The 22,199-nt window shown below is 31.5% G+C and overlaps 1 protein-coding gene across 30 annotated transcripts in view; it reads right to left on the bottom strand.

The window, feature by feature from the left end:
* The window catches only part of LOC145268208 (C-Jun-amino-terminal kinase-interacting protein 4-like), a 405,923-nt gene that overhangs the window by 66,664 nt on the left and 317,060 nt on the right, over window positions 1–22,199 (bottom strand). For 27 of the 30 annotated variants that reach the window (XM_080123500.1, XM_080123505.1, XM_080123502.1 and 24 more), the window contains 4 exons: window positions 10,435–10,614; window positions 10,012–10,237; window positions 9,343–9,501; window positions 6,234–6,411 (listed from right to left, as the gene is read on the bottom strand). In XM_080123500.1, coding sequence (XP_079979626.1) covers window positions 6,234–6,411; window positions 9,343–9,501; window positions 10,012–10,237; window positions 10,435–10,614 — 743 coding nt within the window. The remainder of the gene's footprint in view (window positions 1–6,233; window positions 6,412–9,342; window positions 9,502–10,011; window positions 10,238–10,434; window positions 10,615–22,199) is intronic. The other 3 variants (XM_080123478.1, XM_080123493.1, XM_080123498.1) reach the window with 1 other exon arrangement.

The raw sequence follows: 22,199 nt of genomic DNA, 5'->3' as shown, positions 1-22,199 counted from the left end.
TCAAAAATACCCACAACTTACTCAGCCATTCAAAGTCACGGATAATATTAAACATAATGCAAAGCATTATATTAAAACGAATAGACAACCAGTCTACGCCACCCCCAGACGTCTGAAGCCGGATAAGTACAAGATCGCAAAAGACGAATTTCAACGCATGTTGCAACAAGGAATTATCCGACCTTCCAAAAGTGCGTGGTCATCTCCTCTACACATGGTACAGAAAGCAGACGCGACAACATGGCGTCCATGCGGCAATTTCAGGAGATTAAATGCACAAACTGTACCGGATAGATACCCTATCCCACACATTCACGATTTTGCAATCGGACTGCAAAATGCCACGGTATTTTCCAAACTGGATTTAGTAAAAGCGTATTACCAAATACCGGTGGCGGATGAAGATATCCACAAAACAGCACTGACCACACCATTTGGACTTTACGAATTCGTCAGAATGCCATTCGGACTTAGGAACGCTTGTCAAACCTTCCAAAGGTTAATAGACGAGGTTTTTAGGGACCTTCCATTCGTATTTGCTTACGTGGACGAAGTCCTAATTGCTAGTAGAAACCTCGACGAACATAAACAACACTTGGAACAAGTTTTTCAAAAACTGTCCCATTACGGTTTAAAAATAAATTTGGACAAATGTATTTTCAGTCAGCAAGAAGTAAACTTCCTTGGACATTCAATTGATAAGGATGGTATATCACCATTACCCGAAAAAGTAAGCGCCATTACGGATTTTCCACAACCTACGTCTGTTAGACAAGTTCGTCGCTTCATAGGTATAATTAATTACTACAGACGATTTTTACCCAACTGTTCCACAATCCTTGCACCGTTAACGTCATTATTGAAGAACAAAACGAAAAACCAACAATTAAAACTGGACGGATCAGCTTTAAAAGCTTTCCATCAAGCTAAAACTACCTTAGTCAATTTCACAAAATTGAATTATATTAAGGACAGCGAAGAATCGAAGCTTACACTTACAACAGACACGTCAGACATAGCTGTAGGAGCAGTTATACATCAACTGACAGGGAATACAATGACCCCTATATCATTTTTCTCAGCCAAACTGAGCAAGACACAGACAAAGTACAGTACTTTTTCACAAGGGAACTATTAGCAATTTATTTGTCAATTAAACATTTTAGACATCTGTTAGAAGGAAGAAACTTCTGTATTTACACTGACCATAAACCGTTAACATATGCACTGCATACGCATGTAGATAAATATGGTCCAAGAGAAATCAGACACCTTGATTATATTGCCCAATATTCCACAGACATCAGATACGTCAAGGGGCAAGAAAACATTGTGGCGGACGCATTATCACGAGCTGCAATAACTTCACTAAATTCCAGTTCGTTAACTATGGAATTAATTGCACAAGAACAAGACGGACAAAACACTCACTGACGTACAACAGAAAACGTCTTTGCAACTGAAGGAAATGCCCGTACCTTTTAGTGTAACAACTCTTTATTGTGATACAGCAAAAGAACAACCGCGTCCATACATACCGCCAAGCATCAGACGACATGTTTTTCTACATTTTCACAATATGTCGCATCCAGGCAAACGAGCCACCGTAAAAATAATAACAGACCGCTTTGTTTGGGCGAATATGAATGCAGATATTCGAAATTGGACCAAGACGTGTGTATCCTGTCACAAAAATAAAATACACAGGCACAGGAAGTCACCGCTGGGCACTTTCAGTGCGCCTGATGCCAGGTTCACCAATATCCATGTTGACTTGGTGGGGCCATTACCGCCCTCAAAAGGACACACCCACATTCTCACCATAGTCGAAAGGTTCAGCAGATGGCCAACAGCCATACCCGTGAAAGACACATCGGCAGCAACAGAAGCTGGAACAATACTAAAAGACTGGATAGCAATTTTTGGAGTACCGTCAATACCCACAACGGACAGAGGTTCACAATTTCAATCGACACTCTTCGCAGAGTTCAACCAATTGTTGGGAACAACCCACATAAAGACTACTGCTTATCACCCTTGCTCAAACGGCCTCGTCGAACGCTTTCACAGACAGCTAAAAACTTCTTTGGCCACGAGTCTTAACGCGGACTGGTCAGATAATTTACTATTAATCCTATTAATGATCCGAAACACAATAAAAGAAGACTTATAAAGCACACCAGCAGAGCTAGTTTTTGGATCCGTAGTCACACTACCTGGACAGTATTTTAATGCATACACAGATATTTCACCCACGGCTACATTTGTGACGGAATTAAAGAACAAAATGTCTTCTCTCAAATTTACCCCCACCAGGAGGGCTGACAAACAAACCTATATACCGAACGACCTTCACACATGCAAATTTGTGTTTATCAGGAATGATACGGTCAAAAAGCCATTTTGTCCAAATTACACTGGACCATACCAAGTTTTGGACAGAAGTGAAAAATATTTTACTGTCCAACGGAAAGACAGGAAAGACAACATCGCGATCGACCGAATTAAACCAGCATACATTGAGGAATACCCTTAGACAATTTCCCCACCAGAACAAATTCCCTTAGAACATGGGAGACCAGCAGAAAATGACGAGGACACCAAACCCACGACAAAAACGGGTAGGAAAGTCCACTGGCCGAAACATTTCAAGGAATACATTACATATTAAAAAAAAAAAATTTTTTTCCAATCTGGGGGGAGTATTTGTGCCAGTTGGCACAGTTTAATATTCAAATTTAAAATCGTTAAATACAATTTAGGCGTGCAGTGCAATTGATTGTTTTGGCGCGTTAAAAAAATGAAAAATGACACCCACGCAAATTCCGGCGTGACCTTTATATACCAAAGGTGCGTACGTAGTTGAAAGCACCCCATGTGATGTCTTCCGTCCAATGGAATTCCTCCTAGGACACATTTTAAAACTGATTTTCTAGAGCTCGTTTGGAGCCAATCAAACCAAATATAAACATGCACAAACACAAAATCTATCTCTTTAGTCTCTTAGCCTTTCGAGCATTCTTTCGTCTCTTTAAACTCTTCCGACTCATTCAACGCTTTCTCATTAGGACTTACCACGCGTGCAAACATCAATTATTTCATTTCCACTGCTCCGCGCATTAATACTCTCTTTTAACAGACGAACATTAATATTGTCTATGTTACATATTTGAACATTCAAAGAACACAAAAAAGAGACTCTCCACCTTTCATATGAACTCAAAAAAAAAAGAACTCTGAAATATTGAGAACTATGTTTTAACTTGTTATTATTTGTTATTTCTATTCCGGAAATAAACCTCCGTTTGTGTTGCACATAAGATTTCTTATTTTTATTTTTATTATTTGTGGAGGAAGTCAGTTCCCAAAAAAAGGCCAGGCGACCCCCACAAAAGACAATAAACCATTATATGAAAGGAGGGAATTGATATAATAGTCTGTTGCTTGAGGTATCCTTACATGGAATGCTTAGTTGCCAGCTATTTTGTACACTTCTAGGTTTCCCCTTTAAGAGAGAGGGGACTGATTTTCCTCAAATTAACTAACCTTGTGTCATATCTTGCTCATAGGAGGCATGCAAGTTTTTTTTTTCTTTTTTAACTCTTCTTTTCATAGTAGTTGTAGCATTACTGGCACATTCTGATTCTAGTGTCTGCTTCATAAAGGGACCAACCATTTTGTCTGAATAATATATCATTTGGTTTGGTTCTAGATGACCATCCTTCCATGCATTACCTTCTCTTTCAGGAGTGGATTCAGTTTATTGCCAATCCCCACCCCAAACCACACATCAATTTAAACTATCTAGCATGAGCTCAATGGGTGACCCAACAGGTGGTATGTTTTCTAATAGTTTATTTAATATCTAATATTTATTATTATTTTATCTAATATTTATAATTTTATTAGAAATTAAGAAAAGTTAAGTATTAATTCCAAATTACAATCACTGGACCACAGAAGCATAGTAATCAGCATGATAATTATGTTACTAAAACAATGAATTTAATTGTAATTCATACTGTAATTCAGCAATTTTGTAATTGGATCTAAAATTTTCAATTTTTTCTTTTTAAATTTAATTACTAATTAAGTATTAAATTTACTGTGTTTTATGCAATAAAATCTGAAATCAAAAATTATAAGCCGATAGAAAAAATATGAAATTTACTTGTAAATTTTATCCTTTTGTATTCTTTTAAAAGTCAATTTTATAAAAATTTTATTTCTAAATTTACATTTTAAATGAAGAGATCCATGAATTTTATGACTAAAAAATTACATGGTTCGTCGGGTTAGTTTTACTAAGAAAAAAATATTCTTCTATGAAATTTTATGTTGACAAAAACCTTTGTTCAGAAAATAATTTACACTTTGAAAATAGGACATATTAGAGAAACTTACTCTCTATTACAATTGTAAAGAAGAATTTACAGCATGTTACATCCTCTTTCCAGGGACATATTTCTAAATATTCACGTCAGAAATAATACATATGTCGAGAGGGTCATCGACATGAGCATGTGCTAGACAACATTTCAAAATTCCTCACCGTCAAAACTTGAAATTGTTCAAACTTCTAACAATTTCAACTTAGAAATGATGTTTATAACCTTAGAAGTGGTTATGGAAATTATAGGTGCAGTTAAACAGAGTGTAAGTTCAGGTTGATCATTGTCTGATTATTATTTTTTCTTAATTCATGTATTGGGTTAGAAATATAGCAGAGTTTGCATTACAATGCCTGAATAAAGAAATAGAAAGACGATAATTTGGTTATAAAAATGTTAACATAATCATTTTTTTTTATTATTATTTTTGGAAAATTATGATATAGAAGAGTCAGAGATAATTAAAATTGCAAAGTCAAGCAACAAAAAAAGAAATGAATCAGTTAAAAGTTTTTTTTTTATTTTTCAAGAGGGTTATATAGATGTTATGGACACAAAGTTGATTCATTGAAGAAATTTCTTAATTTCTCTTTACAATTTTTTTGTTTTAAATTCAAATGAAATAATTCAATCATATCTTGTCTTTTTTTTCTTTGATTTATGATTTTATTTTCTTTCCTTTGTTTGCCAATAAAAAATGGCTCTTTAAGTAGGTTCCAATTCCTTGAGCACAAATTTTCAAATGGAGATTTAATTTCAATTGCTGTTTCCAGTTATTTTCAAAAGTTGATAATATATGAATATATGATTTAACAAATTTCCATTCATGAAATTAATTTCTTTCCATTTTGAATCAAGAATGATTATAATCAGTGCCATTTTTATTTTACCAAAATTCCTGTATTTTCCAATCAAGAACTAACATAAGATCTTTTGTTCCCAGAACAAGATTTAAGGTACTAAAATCGTAATACACATTTTATTATGCCTCACTTCAATGGTTTATATTTGGCACAAATAAATCATGAGATTTTATCATAAACAAAATCTTACCTTTCAACAAGATGTAATTGTTGTTGATGAGTTATTTTTTGTGGTTTTTCTTTCACACAATTCATTATAACTCAATCTTTCTTTAGCGAACTTCAATTCAAAGAACAAACAGGAAAATTTTCTTGAGGAGGTTCTTATGCAAGATATAAGCTCATAAAACAGTTGCACTCGCCAATTCTATCACGGATTTATTTCTGTTCAGAAATTCATGGTTTCAATTCTTTTTGATCTGGTAATTATCTCTTTCATCTCAATCGCTAAATTCTTATTAGCATCGATTTTCTGTTGTATTCTGAAAAAAATTCCTTTTCATTCTTTTTTTCCCCTACATTACCACTTGTTTATAACGGAGTCATAAGATCATTCAGCATGTCTAGACTGGACCTTAACAGCAACTGACTAAAGAATGCCTAGAATAATAGTCACTTTTATTTTTAGCGCTAAAGTTGGTTTGAATTTTAGCCAACCCGATTGGCCACTTGGTTCTTCTGTCATTATAATGCTCTGCTGTTAATACTAGTTAATTTAGGATCATCATCATCATAATTCTATTCACTAACTAAATCTTTTGGCTAAGAGCAAAGCATAGTATCTATTTTGATACTAAACCTTATCTATTCTGTCTTTGGTTAGTGAAAGGGTGTGACAATTCAAGATCGTTATCAAAATAGATACTATGCTTTGCTCTTAGCCAAAAGATTTATCATTGTTACAAAGTAAAAGAAAAAGAAAGAAAAAATGAATGCAAAGGATAATCTACGGTCTGAATGAATGGGAAAAAATAATTACCTGAAACACTGGCTATACAAAGTATGTGGGGTGAAGATACTCTAAATGCTTCTAAAACATCTCCAGGGTTATTGGCATCAATGACTGTGACTCTGCTTGAGGATTGGGTACTTGTACAGATCCATACAAGAGATGACAATTGTTCTTTTTCAGTCTGTTTTAAATTCTTTTCATGTTCCTCAAAATAAACATTAGAGGAGGAATTAAATAAAATAGAACAAGACAACATATAAAAAAAGAATAATTTATGAGAATGAAAATATGTTTTTTCATATTTTAAGAATAGAACAGATATTCAATATTTAAAGAATAGAAAAGATTTGAAAATATTCATTATTTCTTTAACAGATAATCTCAGTTGCTCAATGCTATCCCTAAAGCTAATATTCACACATTAAACAAACCTTATGTGACCATTTCTTCTCAATATTCTATATGATTTACAAAAAACTGTATATAAAAAAAAATTATATCATTAGTTTAATGATGTCCCTTAACTTTTTTCAATAAAAATCTTTTAATTTTGAGAAATATTTTGATTTAATACTTGTTACAATCAATTTTTTAAATTTTTACATCAGACACAAAATAATATTGCAAGAAAATTTCATTTCATTTGTTTCATTACTGTTTTACTAATTGAACCAGCTAGAATGACAGAACTTAAAAAAAAAACCCCAAAAAACACCAATATCCACTTTACCTTGGTGTCATCCTAGTCAGAAACACAAGGCAAAATGAAACAAAAAGTTTTGATTAGAAATGATTTCAATAAAATTATAAACACCATCTGGACAGTTTCTAAGAACACTGAGACTAACCCAAACCTGGTACAATGCTTATGCTTCCATGTACATGAAATAGATCCAAATAATTACTAACACATTAAAACAAACATCCTAATCACTTGCAATGACTCCATGTTTGGTAAAATAAAAAAATCCGTCTTTGAAATATTTTGGAGTCTGTTGATCTGGATCTTAAGTGCAAACAGTCAGCTACCTAGACAAAGTTGAGACCAGGCAAAAATCTCTCTATTTTGTATATTTTGGGGGAATTATTACCCTTGTATATAAATAGGCACAATAGAAATAGTTGGTCATGGGATAACTCCCTTCATCTCAGGATTTCTAAATGAGAGCAAAAGAATCAGTTTCGTCCTCAGCTTTAAAGCATCGTTAGCTAATTTCAGACTCCTGGAACAAGCAAGATTTGGTGAATTTACATGCATTTCAAATAACTGGTAGACACAAAGCCCTTTCAACTTATATCTTTTATGGTATACACATTTTCAAGAGAATTATATTTCCATTTCTTTCACTAACCAAATTTGAAATACTTTCTTTTTAGTACTAATATATATATATATATACAAATTTTTCATGTAAATATTTTCAGTATTTACTTCGAAAGTGCTTGATATGTAAGTAGAGCTAGGTCGTAAGTTTTGAAAATATATATGGCATTTAAGCTACAAAGAATTTTCTGCGTTTCATCCTTGTGAGGACTTGTCAGATTATTGTACATATTACACCATTTTTACATAACATTTTACTTCTGAGAACAATATATATTACACATTTTATATACAAACATTTGATCGCATTTTAAAATGATTCGGGTTTGTATTACTGTACTCATAGATTCGAAAAAGTTGTCAAAAAACAAATATATAACAAATAAATGTTATCAAAGGCAAGATAAGTTACTTTTCTACCAAACTGGATATATTTTTTGTGTTTTTATTCAATGTAACATGTTTATTCAGCTCGAAAAACATGCAGTGTTTACCGATGTATTGGACAATTCAAAATGGCGGCCGACTCTCTCTTAAACACGGTAAGTTCGAGAAAAGGTGTCATAAATAATAAACTAGACAAAATATTATTAAAAAAACACCGAATATATTGTCAACCTATGTCACGGTAATATATATTGAGCGAATTTCTAACAGTATTTTGTCTAGTTTATTATTTATAACACCTTTTCCCAAACTTACCCTCTCCGAGAGAGAGTCGGCCGCCATTTTGAATTTTCCAATACATCGGTAAACAGTGCATGTTTTTCAAGCTGAATAAACATGTTACATTGAATAAAAACACAAAAATTATATCCAGTTTGGTAGAAAAGTAACTTATCTTGCCTTTGATAACATTTATTTGTTATATATTTGTTTTTTGACAACTTTTTCGAATCTATGTGTACAGTAATACAAACCCAATGATTCTTTAATTCTATATACATAAAATAATACATCTTTTGCATGCATATAAAAACAAAATAAATTATATTTTTTGAAATTCTTGTTCTCATTCACCTTATTATTATATTACATCCACCACAAACATTTGCACTTGTTTTAATGTCTTTTCACATTTTCATAAACTTGAATAAGAATACATCCTTGTTGTTTTTAAAATCTTCTTGTCTTAATCTGTGTTTGTGGATCACCTCAGTCCATATCATTACCCTAACAACTCCTTTATAAGTGTATGTGTTATGTAACTAACCCAAAATCTGAGGAGGAATGATGTCTATAACAACAAAAAATACAATTTAATGACAACAGCACCTTACACACAATGATACACAAAGAAATTAAGTGAAAACTTAAACAAAGTAAACAAAGACTAATATATTGAAATGATAGTATAAAAATGATACACAACACCAACAGTTCTAAGCCTAAAAAGAAATGAAATTTGATAAATCTAAATAGAAAGACTGGGTAAGACCAAATAAAACAAGAGTGAAGGTGGCAAACTTCAAGACATCAGCTAAAAATAGAGATTGACATCACGAATCATGGGCAATAAAACATCAGTGATTTAACAAAGACCTAAAAGAATTTTATGAATATGGTTTATAGGACATTAGAACGATCATTAACATTCACACAAGAATTAAAATCTTAAGAAAATTATTAAAGAAATATTTTAAAAAATCCCTTTGCTGCTGAGAATAATAATGATCTTTACTATAACATTTCAATCGATACATTTTCAAATATTTTTATTGCTATTACTGGTTTAGACATAAATTTAAAAACCAATAGTTATGTCAGCACTTGCAAGATTCAACAATTTAATAGGTAAAGTATTTTGCCTACTTTTAATTCTTCATTTAATTTCTCAATTTCATCCTTTGTTTCTTTTCTTTTTTCTAATTCTTCTGTTGGGGGATTTGAATAAAAGACACTCGCCCCAACAACTGATCCTCCATCTTTTGTTCTGCCACCTGTCAGATTTACACCAGCTGCACACCAAATCTGAACAAAACAAAGAAATTTTTCATTAAAAAACAAATAAAAACTTTATTACTTCCCCATTTCATATTTTTCCTTAAATGATCATCTATTTCAGATATAAAAATTATAAAGACAAATTTACAAAAAAAGATATTACAATGTTTGTAAATAGATCTATTAATTAAAACTGTTTTCATATTTAAGGCTTAAAGTCAATAGTAAACAAATAAATTTAAATTTGAATGTTTAAACAAGAAAAAAAATTTTTTTTTAATAGAAAAGCAAATAAATCCTTTGCTGAGTGAAAGATTTCTAAATGATGCAATGAATTTTATGAAGAAATGCTATAACTCAGCCTCAGTTATTTCGATAAAATTTGTATGCACTATTGTAAATAACAGGTGTAAGTTAAGAAAAAAATTTATTTGGTTGAAATAGTAAATTCATTTCATAATGTTTTCTTGTAGAGAGGAAAATATCATTAGTATATCTAATATTACTAAGCAAGAAATTAAAATGATGACAACTTACTTTTAATCCTGGTTCTTTTTCTAATAAAGGTCTGCAGTAAACTGGCACTGGTACTGGTACATGGCTTTTGTTAGGAAGTTCCCGTGGTATTGTAGGTTGAAATTTTGCAGGAAGACTCCAGCCATAGGCTTGCATTCTTCCATCATCTTTTTTCACATGAACTCTAACTTGTTTATATTGTTCCCACCTTTCTCTTTCTTTCTCTTTCTTTGTTTTTTCAGAAACTCTGAAAGAGAAAACAATATATAAATCCAGAAATGATACTTGTTTATATTTCTTTAAACGTATACAATTTGAATTTCTACTTATATCTGGCATTCACAAACTAAAATAAAAGCTAATTTGTGAATTTCCTTAAAAATAGATGTACAAAATTGAAATTCAAATAGAAACAAAAAAAATAAACTAGGAAATATGACTTACCCTTCATCTTGTAGGAATTCATATGCTTTGGCTTTTTCACCCAAATTGTATTTGCTGCGTTGTTTTTTGTTAGGGTCTCCGACTGGTTGAACATGAGTGGTTGGAGCGTTGTATCGTACGGTGGCGACTGGCAGGGGTTTTTTACTAGGCTTATTTGAGGAGTTGAACAAATTGCTAAAACTATATATATAAAAAAAAAAAAAGATTAAGTGGAGAGAAAAAACACTAATGTTTCAATTTTTTTTTTTTAAACTCAAAATTATTGTAAAAATTTGGGCATGATTATAAATAAATGTTGCATCATTTATTTTCATGGCTTTCGGTAGTAATAAATGTTTTCAAATTCAGCTTTTATTATTCCTAGTTGTTTTAGTTGTTACAGAATTAACAAAATGTATATTATTTTCCATGTACAGTTTTTGCATTGTCTCTTAAAAAATAATGGATGAGAGCATTCATTTAGAATATCATTAGAGAATATTTCTGAGATTAATCTTATTACTTATGTTTTTCAGCAAGATAATCTAGTAAGGTTTAAACCATAAAAAAGCATTTGGTATATCAGTATCAGAAACTCACTTTAGATTGCCCCCCGCCCCCTAAGTAAAACTTTTATCCATGATATTGATATATAACCTTATGATCATTGCATCTGATTTCACCTACCCAACTCATATTGCATTCTTTCATCATAAAAGGCTGTAAGCTTTAGTTCAAGTTCATCACCAAGTACAAATATATAGTATATCATATTAATATATTTCTTTTTTTTTTTTTAATTTAACTATAACTTCAACCATTCTTATTGCTCAGTGCACTCTTCCTATTAAAGTATTCTCTCTTTGGGAATAACCACTTGTCATTCTTCACTCCACTCCTCACATTCAATCCTCATGGATCAAACCTTTCCTCATTCTTAGCTCTACTCTAGACAGTGTCAAATCAGCATGTCTAATTTTAAAAGCTGGGTGATCAGCATCAATTAGCAAAGTTATCAAAACTCTGTTATTTCCAAATTCAACACTGAAATTCTTTTGTATTTATCAATTTTCACTGTTAGAATCTAATTCCTATTTCCAAAATACAACTATCTATGACCATGAGTACATGGCACCTTTAAGTATAGGAAATTGATAACTTTGATTCCTGAAGACAATTATGATCTACTTTGTGATTTGTGGTAAGATCTGGAATATAGCAGCCTCATAAAATATTGATTCCAAAATTTGTAATTTTCTAATTGTAAGATTATTTCAATAATAACCAATGCTTATGATGTCAAAGTGTATAAAAAAATTAGTGTAAAGTATATCAATCATTTAATTATTTTTGTAATATTTACTTCATTCATATTTTAATTAGTAATTAATATTATTAATTCAGGTTGTGAGTTCAATCCCTAATGAAAGAACATTAAATATGTTTTACAAAGGTGTTTTACATGGTGTTTGAGGCAATTTGATAATTTTGGAATATTCTTTAATTTCAAAACCATTTAAAGTATTTAATAGCAGTTAAGTGCAACGATAGCTGTTTGGGTGCAATATTGATGGAATTTGAGAACTTTATGCCATGGACAACTGAAAAGTATTGGAGTAAAGTGTATCATGATGATTCTCACTGGATTAAAAAAATTTGGAAACGTTAGCTGCAGTTTAGTGCTTATTGTGAATGCCTGAGATGTGATCTGAAGAATTGTGATGGATATAGAAGCAGTGATGAGCAAGAAGTATATAATTAAGGTGTTTTGACTGCCGACACAATTTGTCAGTTGATTAAAAGAAATTTTTTTAAGTGCAGCAGATTCACACAAAGTAATGCAGAGTTTGGTGAAAAGTGGTTGTTTGCACAGTGAATATGAAGAAGTGCTGAATGATGATCTTTACTACTCCTGATACAAGGGCCACAAGTGAACTGCCTAATGGAAGTAAAGAAACTCCTAAATAAAGTCAATCATAGAGTCACAATAGAGATGCTTTAGTTCTCCTCAGGATCAGTTATACGGTATACAGAACAACAGGTGGATAGTCTACAGTTCATATGAAGTTGTATATGTCAAAGACCAAGTTGTGATGATCTCTAATTGTGTTTCAAATGAAGGCCGTTTTATGCTACCAAGCATCTTTGAAAAGGGACTTAGACTCGATTCTGATAGGGACAATGAGCTACAGTTAATTATTGTTAAGTGATGAGTGCGTGAAAGGTAGGCCATACTTTTGGCAGCAGAAATCAGCTCCATATAACACCCATAGGAAGACCCAAAATGTCTGAGAATTTCCAAAAGTTCACCAGTTCAAACATTCCCAACCTTCCCAACTTGCATGATTGCAACATTATGGACCATTATGTATGAACCATAGTTGAGAAAGGAAACAAACAAAACTGCCTGCAATACTAAAAATGAGCTGGATGCTAAGATCAAACTGGTATTTAGGCATCTCTCAAAGGACAGTCTCCATTCATCTTGTCAAATCTTTTATATTTTTGCACAAATAAATTGAATAAAAATTAATTTTATTTTTCAGATTTTAAAATTCTCATTTTTTTTCTTGTCTGTTATGTATTGTATCATAACAAAAGGCTACTATCATCAGAAAACCATAGTATAAATAGGGGTCTGTTGTTGGTGGTTGTGACATAATAAATGCACTATTACACTTCTAATTATATGCAAATGTTCTGAATAAGATTAAACAATACCAAATTAATATTATAGTTTTTATATATTTTGTGTTGGTATTTTTCTTAATTTATAAATTGTTCTAAATTCAAATGAATTCTTGGAGAAAATACCATTTTTTATTTTCATTGAATCAGATGATGCATTTTGTAGATCCTTGTATCATCTCTGAGACACACGTGTGTGCGTATGCATAATATATAAATTTATTTTTCTTTCCACATTATTGCTTGCTAGCTTTCGCACCAAAAGCAAGATATATAAGTAGATTTAGTAAGATGGACCCCTATTGATTCATGTTGCTAGAAAGAAAAATGTTTTTTTTAATTTATTTCTTCAATTTTTATATATTCCAATATGTTCACACATTTCATTCTCTTTTTTTTTCTTTTTTTTTTTTAATAAATACAGGAATACTCTTTTTTTGACATAAGGAAAACAATTTAATAGGATACAGTTTCCAATAAACATCATTTTAATATTATTTTACCTCCTCAGACTTTCACATTAGGGTTGGACAGGATTTCGATTTTTTTTCTTTGCTCAGCAAGCATTATTAAGTGACTTGACCAACTAATTTACTGATCATACACTACTGTCATAAGTTTTAACTTATGAATATTTATGTTAATTTTTAGGCAAACATAAATAAAATGTGAATACATTAATCTTTATTTTAGTGAGAAGAAAGAGAAAAAGTATGATGAAGGAAGAGTTTGATAATCACATGCTGTAAGTCACTCGCTTTAATCTTTTTCTCTCTGCAAATTTAATCAGACTAACTTAAAGTCTTTCTTTTTGTTTTCTTTATTTACATTAAATCTTTCCATCAAGAATTTTTGCTGGCTTCCTACTGAGAGAAGAGCGCATCTGGTAGAGCTTTTATTGGATCGTGAGGAGACAACGATTTGGCACATCAGATGAAAATTAAATTCCAGCTGATGATGTTTTATATAAGAATTGCGTCCTTTAGTTGATCAAATGAGGAGCAATTATCCAAAGATCAGCAACCATGATGCATGCAGTGGTTCCTTCAACTGTTTGTTCATCTGCAGACTGACCACAAATGCGGCAACCTGTTCCACAATGCAGCAACTCAAACTGAGCCTCCTCCCCAATGATTAAGCCCAAATCATCTCATATACAGCTAATTTTCCACAAAGCCTTCTCTGCCGAGCTGATGTGACGAAGAGGTAAGAAGGCACACTGTAGTTACCACACAAAATAATAAAATTGATAAAGCCAAGGATGTAGTCCCCAAGCAACCATCTACAGTGAGTACAGGTTAAAGACCTCCAATCATTTTTCCTGGGACATTGTATGAAGTCAATTCACAACAAATCTCTGAACTTACTCCACTTGCTGGATATCCTTAGATGCAATATTTCAGAATGTGTTGCCACAAGAGTATAGTAGTAGGAGAATGTTAACTGTCATATTGGCAAAGTCACTGCAAGTGATAAAATGCGCAGCATGGGCTTTATTTGCTGCCTACATGCATTGGGCAGTGAGAGTAAAAGCAAATCAACCACAACACCTAAGTCCTGGACCAAGTTTGAAATCAACTGTCGTATTGCGTGAAGAATGGACTGGAAGATGGTTGCATCTGTTGACATTGAGAGACAAATCTCAAATGAAGCGATTAAATATTTAAATTTTGAAACATTTTTACTTTTGTTATTTTGACTAGCACAGGGTTCATACAGATTTTTAATGTTCATTTTCAAAGACTTATCAAGGCTTTTCAAACAAAATTTTCAAGGCCTTCTCCAGACAAAATTCAAATTTTCAAAACAAAATTTAAGGTTTGTTTTACAATCCACAGTAGTATATATCAATAAAGTTTACCATAGTCATTAAAAGTTACTTTGTAACCTACCTGTGTCATTTTTAGTGTTTTTAAGTAGTTTTAGATGCTTTTTATTTTATCTAAAATATTACCTTTTAATTTCCAACAAAGATGGCTGCCATCTTGTCCATTTTTTTTTTTTTTTGGTCCATCTGGCCTAATTTTTAATTATTACAACTACTTGGGGGGGGGCATGAAGGAGTCCTGTCTACGCAAGGAAAGTATTTTTTTAAGGTAATAATAGGTAATAATAGAAATAAGACCTTTTACAGACAAAAATCAAAATTCAAGGACTTTTCATCTAAGATTTTTTAAGTCTGTACAACCCTGTACCATTATGTTTTGAGTTCATTTGGATTTATCCTAACTTTTGAGTGAGGCCGCAAATCACTACCAACAGATTGAGAATGAAATAAAATCTGAATTATGACAGCAAACGCCTTGATAGTATGTACATTTTCTACTCACCAGCAGTAGTTCGAGAAAATGACAAATACATTCAATAAATTGAGATATCAAGTTTTTCTCTATAAAATATCACATATACACACACACACATAAATATATATAATCATTATTAATAACCCATACTAATACAAACATGCTTTATGAATTTTAGAATACAGCTGCTAGACATGAATGAATAAAGTGATTTATATTTAATTTAATGCAAACAAGGAATGAAAAATTTTCCTGAAAATAAAGTTTTGTGAAATTTTAACAATACATATTAGACATAAATTAATAAATATTCTACAGATTTCAATTTCTTTAAAGGGTTTATGGAGACATAATAGGGACATGATCTACTATTCAAAAAGTCACATTTAATTTGATCTATTCAACATCAATTAAGCAAACTACCCTGAGTTTCAATTGCATGTTACGAACCCTTAAGTTTGACTTAAATTTTAGATATTTTCTAAAATTAAAATGATGTGATTGATTTTGATATTAATTGGAATAAGCATTCTAGGCATAAGGTTTAGCATCATTATATTTGGATTTTAATCTTTGCAAAAGAATATAAAACAATGTAAAACTGTTCTGAGGTATTAATTTTATCTATTTTATCATCCTGTGTGCGTAGTGCTTTTTTTTTCATAGGATTAAATTTGATAAAACTGTGCTCATGTACAGGTGCTCAATAAGAAGTAAAGTATTAATACACGTTTATATATATATATATATATATATATATATATATATATATATGTGCATACATGTTTTTGCTATAACCTTATCTAAGACTTAGTCCCATCAGACCACATCTGACATTGAAGCTGCCACTAAAAAAGATGAAATGACTTTTGGAAATAATGGCAGCAGATCACGTTACTAAAATAATTAAAGCAAAGGGAAATGTATTAAAAGAATTAAAAGAAAAGTTCAGAAGAAACAAAAAGCTGAAAGTTATAAAAGATAAGATATATATATATATATATATATATATATATATATATATTTCTTCTGAAGACTCATGCATAAAAAAACTCAAGATATATTTCTATATTTAGTTGTCCATCTGTAGATGAAATAGATTCTTAAAGTTGTATGAAATTTTTAAAACATGAATAAAACATCAAACTGGATTGTTAAATACTGGTATAGCAACCTACTAAACTATTCATGCTTGTATAGAAATAAATAGTTTATTTCTCCTCCTTTCCCCTGGCCACATGGTAGAAGTTCAAACTGGAAAGTTAAAAGTAACTTTGGTCTGTTGTTGGAATCATTTGATCAGCAGAACAGTCATCCTCAACATTGATGATCACCCCCCCCCCAAATAAAAACATGTATCATACATATATAAAACATATATGCAAACTTCTAACAATTTGAGCTGGATGGGCTTCATTAAAATTGTTAATATATTTTTTCTCTAATTATAAAAATAAATTTCATGGAAATTTCTTTAAACTAGAAAGTTTCTTCAGTTTAAGAGTTGCTGTAGATGTACTCAAGGATGGGCAGTAGGTAGGTGTTTACAAATGTTCAGGTTGAGCTAGTTCATGGGGGTGGTCAATAGTTTATGACAATGCCTATGATAGTACGCATGTACACACACACGTATATACATATCTACACACACACACGTCTCTTCTAGTTTGAGTATAATTGAAAAGTAATAGTGCTATATTATAACTAAAAATCCTTTAATATGATTATGCAAACTAAACATTATGAATATGTGAGTGGAACTAAATTACCATAAAGAATCATATTTTTCTCCCAAGTTTTGTCATTTTTTGAAGTGAATCTTAAATGAAATAAATGCAGGAAATGCATGAAATAGTATGTTTTCAAATGGAACATCAGAAACTTGTTATTGGCGGGATTTGAAATGTAGCGTGCCACCTCTTGCACCAACTCAAATACATTCATAGATACTCCAGGCTCGAAGGTACGTGGGAGAGCAAGGAAAACCCAGCTTGACTGCTTGCAACATGATTGTTATCAACTCTATGGACTGGACCACATGGTGAGCAGGCAAGAAACATTATATGGTGTTGCCCACTAGAGTCTAGGTCACTTGCACCTTAAAAAACAATTTATGATGAATGACTATAGATATTGTTTTCATTAAATTGAACAATGGTTAATAAAATAATAAAGTCCTGTAATAAAAAATCTAAAATACAGAGGAATCTGCTCTAATTTTTATTCAGATAATTATTTCCCTGTGGACCGTAAGGAATTATTTCCCTTTAGCATATTCTTTATATCACTTAACACTTTGCTCAATAATACATGTAATTATATCTACATTTTAAAAAATTAAGATTTATTTAAAAAAATGATTTTAATACAAGTTGAAGAGCCATTCTCAAACAACAAAGAATTTCAAGAAGGATGACTTCTCAGTTATCAGAAATCACATCAGAGTTAGTACCTTTATTTTTCCTGTGGAACAGTGTGCAAACGAAGCTCATAAATGGTTTGAAACAGCAATTAAAATACATGTTCCCATGTGGAAGTTCTTTAGCAAACCCTACTCTACCCAATGGTTCACTTGTGCAGCTGCCATTCCACAAACTTATCCAACTTGTCCAGTACAAAGATGGCAGAAATAATTGTAAGAGTGAAATAGCTGAAGTCAAAAGAATGTATACCAAAATCACCAGAAAATGCATTGAGTTACATAAATTAGGAACTCGTGATTTCTGGAAATTTATAACAGTGTAATAAATAATGGATAATCAACAATTCCTCCACTATCCAACAACCAGGAGGTTCACAAACAAGCAAACAAGAAAGCTAACCTGCTTGCTTGGTGGTTTGTCTTCAACTCCACTTTAGACCCATCAAACCACTCCCTCTCAAATTTCCCTTTGTGGACAAAAAGCAGACTTATAACAACATAGATACCTCGAAGGCATGTAGGCCTGATCTCATCTTTGCTACACTATTAAAACAATGCTCTGCTGAGCTTGCCCCAATTTTCTCCAAACTCTTTAACAAATGCCTTACCATATCTTACTTTCCTAACTGCTGGAAAATTGCTTCTGTGGTACTAGTTTTCAAGAATTCTGGTGAAAGAACTGACCTACACAACTATCATTAGTCTTCTTTCCTCTCTTCACCAAACTCTTTGAGTCCTTAGTCAATTAAGCACTAGCCTACTACCTCATAGATACTAAATTTCTTTCTGACAGGCGGTATGGGTTTAGGTCAGCTTGTTCTGCAGATATCCTAACTGTAATCTCTGGATATACATATGTACTGCATAAGGCAGGGGAGGCTAGGGTAGTAGCCCCGAATTTAGGAAAATTTGTCCCCGGAAAACTTGTCCCCTTTTGCTAGGTAGGAAAACTGGTCTTATTGAATAAATATTGATTGAAAACACATTTTATGGCCATTCTTGAAGATATTGAAGCTTTTTTTTTGGGGGGGTACGAGTTTTGCCGAGGATGAGTTTTCTGGGCGCCAGTAGCCCCAGATACATCTGAGGTCTTTGACAGGGTTTGGCACAAAGATCTCCATATGGTATTACTGGATGGATATTAATAAAATTAAATCCTTTTTAGACAAGAGAAAAATATGTTATCCTGCCAAGACTAAGATTCTTTCCTTTAAAAATTAAGAAGCCTTCTCAATCACTAATTACCATGACTAATAATATGCTACCTGAAAACTGTTCATTCAAGCTTCTCGGTTTAACACTGACAGGGAACATCAATTCGAACAAATACATTGAGGACATTGCCAGGGTTGCTCTGACTAAGGTAGGTTCCCTCTACCATGCTAGAATATTACACCTAAATGGTGGCCTTGTAGAGGTGCACTTCTACAAGTCCACCATTTGTCCATGCAAGGAATATTGTTGCCACATCTGAACTAGTGCATCTATCACCAGTCTCTTGTTCTTAAGACAGGTGAAAAAAAAAATCTCCAACCTAATAGGTCTCACACTATGAACTAAACTCCAACCTCTGTCCTAATACCAAAATATTGCATCCCTGTGCCTGTTCTACAATTATTTCAATGGCAAGTGACGAACTCAAAGCACATGTTATACCCCCCCCCCATAAATAGATTCAACTAACTGTACAAACAAATTTAGGAAAACTCGTCCCTGGAAAACTTGTCTCCGGAAAACTCGATCCTGGAAAACTCATCCCCTTTTGCTAAGTAGGAAAACTTGTCTCTTATTGAAGAAATATCGATTGAAAACACATTTTATGACCGTTTTTGAAGAAGATATTGTTTTTAAAAGAGAATACACATCCCATAATATTTAGAAAAAATACTTTTACCTGTTTACTGTTGTTTCAAAAAAAATTTAATTAATTTTTCTAAGTTTTCGTTTTCTACCTAGCTTTGAAAGTTTTAGGTCTTTCAACTTATTTTAAAGAGTTTATTTAGTTAAAAAAAAAAAAAAAGGTAATGTCGAGTGTTACTTATGAACAAATAATGTCCGACATAAGAGGATCACGTCTTAGGAGTATAATTGCTCAAAAAGAGAAAATTAAAGAAAATGTTAAGGTAGATATAGTTTTAAAACGACCCCCCCTCCCCCCCAAAAAAAGAAGAAAATAAATTTGTATATTTTTAGGTAATAATGCACATTCTATAATATTTTTAAGAATATTTTTACATGTTTATTGTTTTAAAAAAATTAAATTGATTTTTCCAAGTTTTCGTTTTCTACCTAGCTTTGTAAGTTTTTGGTGTTTAAACGTATTTTAAAGAGTTTATTTAGTTAAAAAGAAATAACAAGTAATGTCGCACGACATTACTTAGTAAATAATTTTTAACAAAAAAATGTCTGAAAATTAAAGAAAATATTAAAACGAGCCTCCCCCACCTCCAAAAGAAAATTAATTTGTATATTTTTAAGTACTGCACAAGTGCCCCGAAATGACTTTTAAACGATAAGCTCCCCTCCCCATGTTAAGAATGGCTTCCGAAATTATTATTTTAAATCGGTACCAAAATTACATAAGACCGTGTTTTCTTTTTTGTTGTTCTGTAATAACACAAGAATTATTTAAACTAAATTAATTCTTCTAAATAAAATAATTGCTTTCTTTGATAATATATGTTTTCTTTATTTATTTTTGTTTCGTAATGACACAAAAAGTGTTAAAACTAGACTATTTTTTTTAATAAATATTTGGTTTCGTTTTTCATATCTTGACCCCGTGATCAAGTTTATTTTTTTAAAGCAAGAATTAAAAATAATTTTTACAAATATTATGGGGGTGCATTTCCTTCAAGAACAGTAATAAAATGTGTTTTCAATTGATATTTATTCAATAAGGGACCAGTTTTCCTACCTAGCAAAAAGGGGGGGAGATTTTTCCCGGGACGAGTTTTCTGGGCACTGTACAAACAGAAAAATCCTAAGATGCCAAAAAGCCTTCTATTAGGTTTGTGCAAAAATAATGTTTTTTGATGTTCAACTATATATCTAAAAACAACATTTTTACACCAAGTTTCTTCGCTCGAACTGCTAGACTGGAATTCTGTAGTAGATCCCTGATTTCAGTGATTGTACTGACATGCAGAAGTTCAAGTAAATGTGAATAGACATCTTTAAAATTACAATTTTGCAAAATTTGACAGGACGACAATAAATGTTGATAAATGATAAAATTATAATTTTAAATAACGCATGAGAGCATTTGGTATGAGAGAAAAAAACTATCAGAATTAAAAAACAAAAAAAAAAGTAACGAAGAATTGAATCGCTCCCTGTTTTTTTAATTTTTTTTGCTTTGTTTTTATTATTGTTTTTATTACTCAAAAAAACATTGTTAAAATTAAAACAAAAATTTTTTTGAAATTTACTAATAAATTAAAAGCGAAATATTTTTTGGCGCGAGAGATGACATGTGCTAACAATCTCTTGTTAACTCATTTTTAATTTTTTTAATTTTTACTTCAAAATTCTAAAATCAATCATTAAGAGAAAAAGTAATCAATAAATTTATTAATCAATTTTATTGAAAACTCCGCTATCGTTTATCAAGAATCTTTTTAATTTCATTTTTTGTTGGTTGTTTTTCGGGGGGAGATATAGTTTTTGAGTTTAGGAAAACTCGTCCCGGGAAAACTTGACCCCTTTCGCTAGGTAGGAAAACTGGTCCCGTATTGAATAAATATCGATTGGAAACACATTTTATGATCGTCCTTGAAGGAGATATTGTTTTTTAATATAGACTATAGCCCTCCATAATATTTAAAAAAAATATTTTTTCTTGTTTAATGTTTTTTTTTTTTTTTAAATAAAATCGATTTTCTAAGTGTCCGTTTTCTACCTAACTGGCTAAGTTCTTAGTGGTTTCACTTATTTTAAAGCGTTTATTATGTTCATAAACGAGAGACCGCATATTTTTTAAAATATTAATATAAAAAAGAATTTACTTATTTACTGTTGTTTAATTTATTTGGAATCGTTTATTCGGTAAAGAAAAAAAAACACAGAAAACAAACAAAAGTGTTACGTGAGAACGAGAAATAATGTCCGGTATATCACATCTTAGGGGTCTTGATAATCGCTAAAAAATAGAAAATTAAAGAAATTACTAAGGGAGATTTGGTTTTAAAAAGAAAATAATAAATTTTAATATTTTTTAAAATATAATTTTGAGAGGGTGGGGGTGGGGGTAAAAACTATATCTCCCTCCAAAAAACAACCAACAAAAAATGAAATTAAAAAGATTCTTGATAAACGATAGCGGAGTTTTCAATAAAATTGATTAATAAATTTATTTAGTGATTACTTTTTCT

Source organism: Euprymna scolopes, chromosome 43, assembly GCF_053919585.1.
Source record: "Euprymna scolopes isolate OS-2025 chromosome 43, ASM5391958v1, whole genome shotgun sequence".
Lineage (NCBI taxonomy): Eukaryota > Metazoa > Mollusca > Cephalopoda > Sepiida > Sepiolidae > Euprymna > Euprymna scolopes.
Note: the sequence above shows the minus strand (reverse complement) of the source record. Positions and strands in the feature narration are given on the sequence as shown.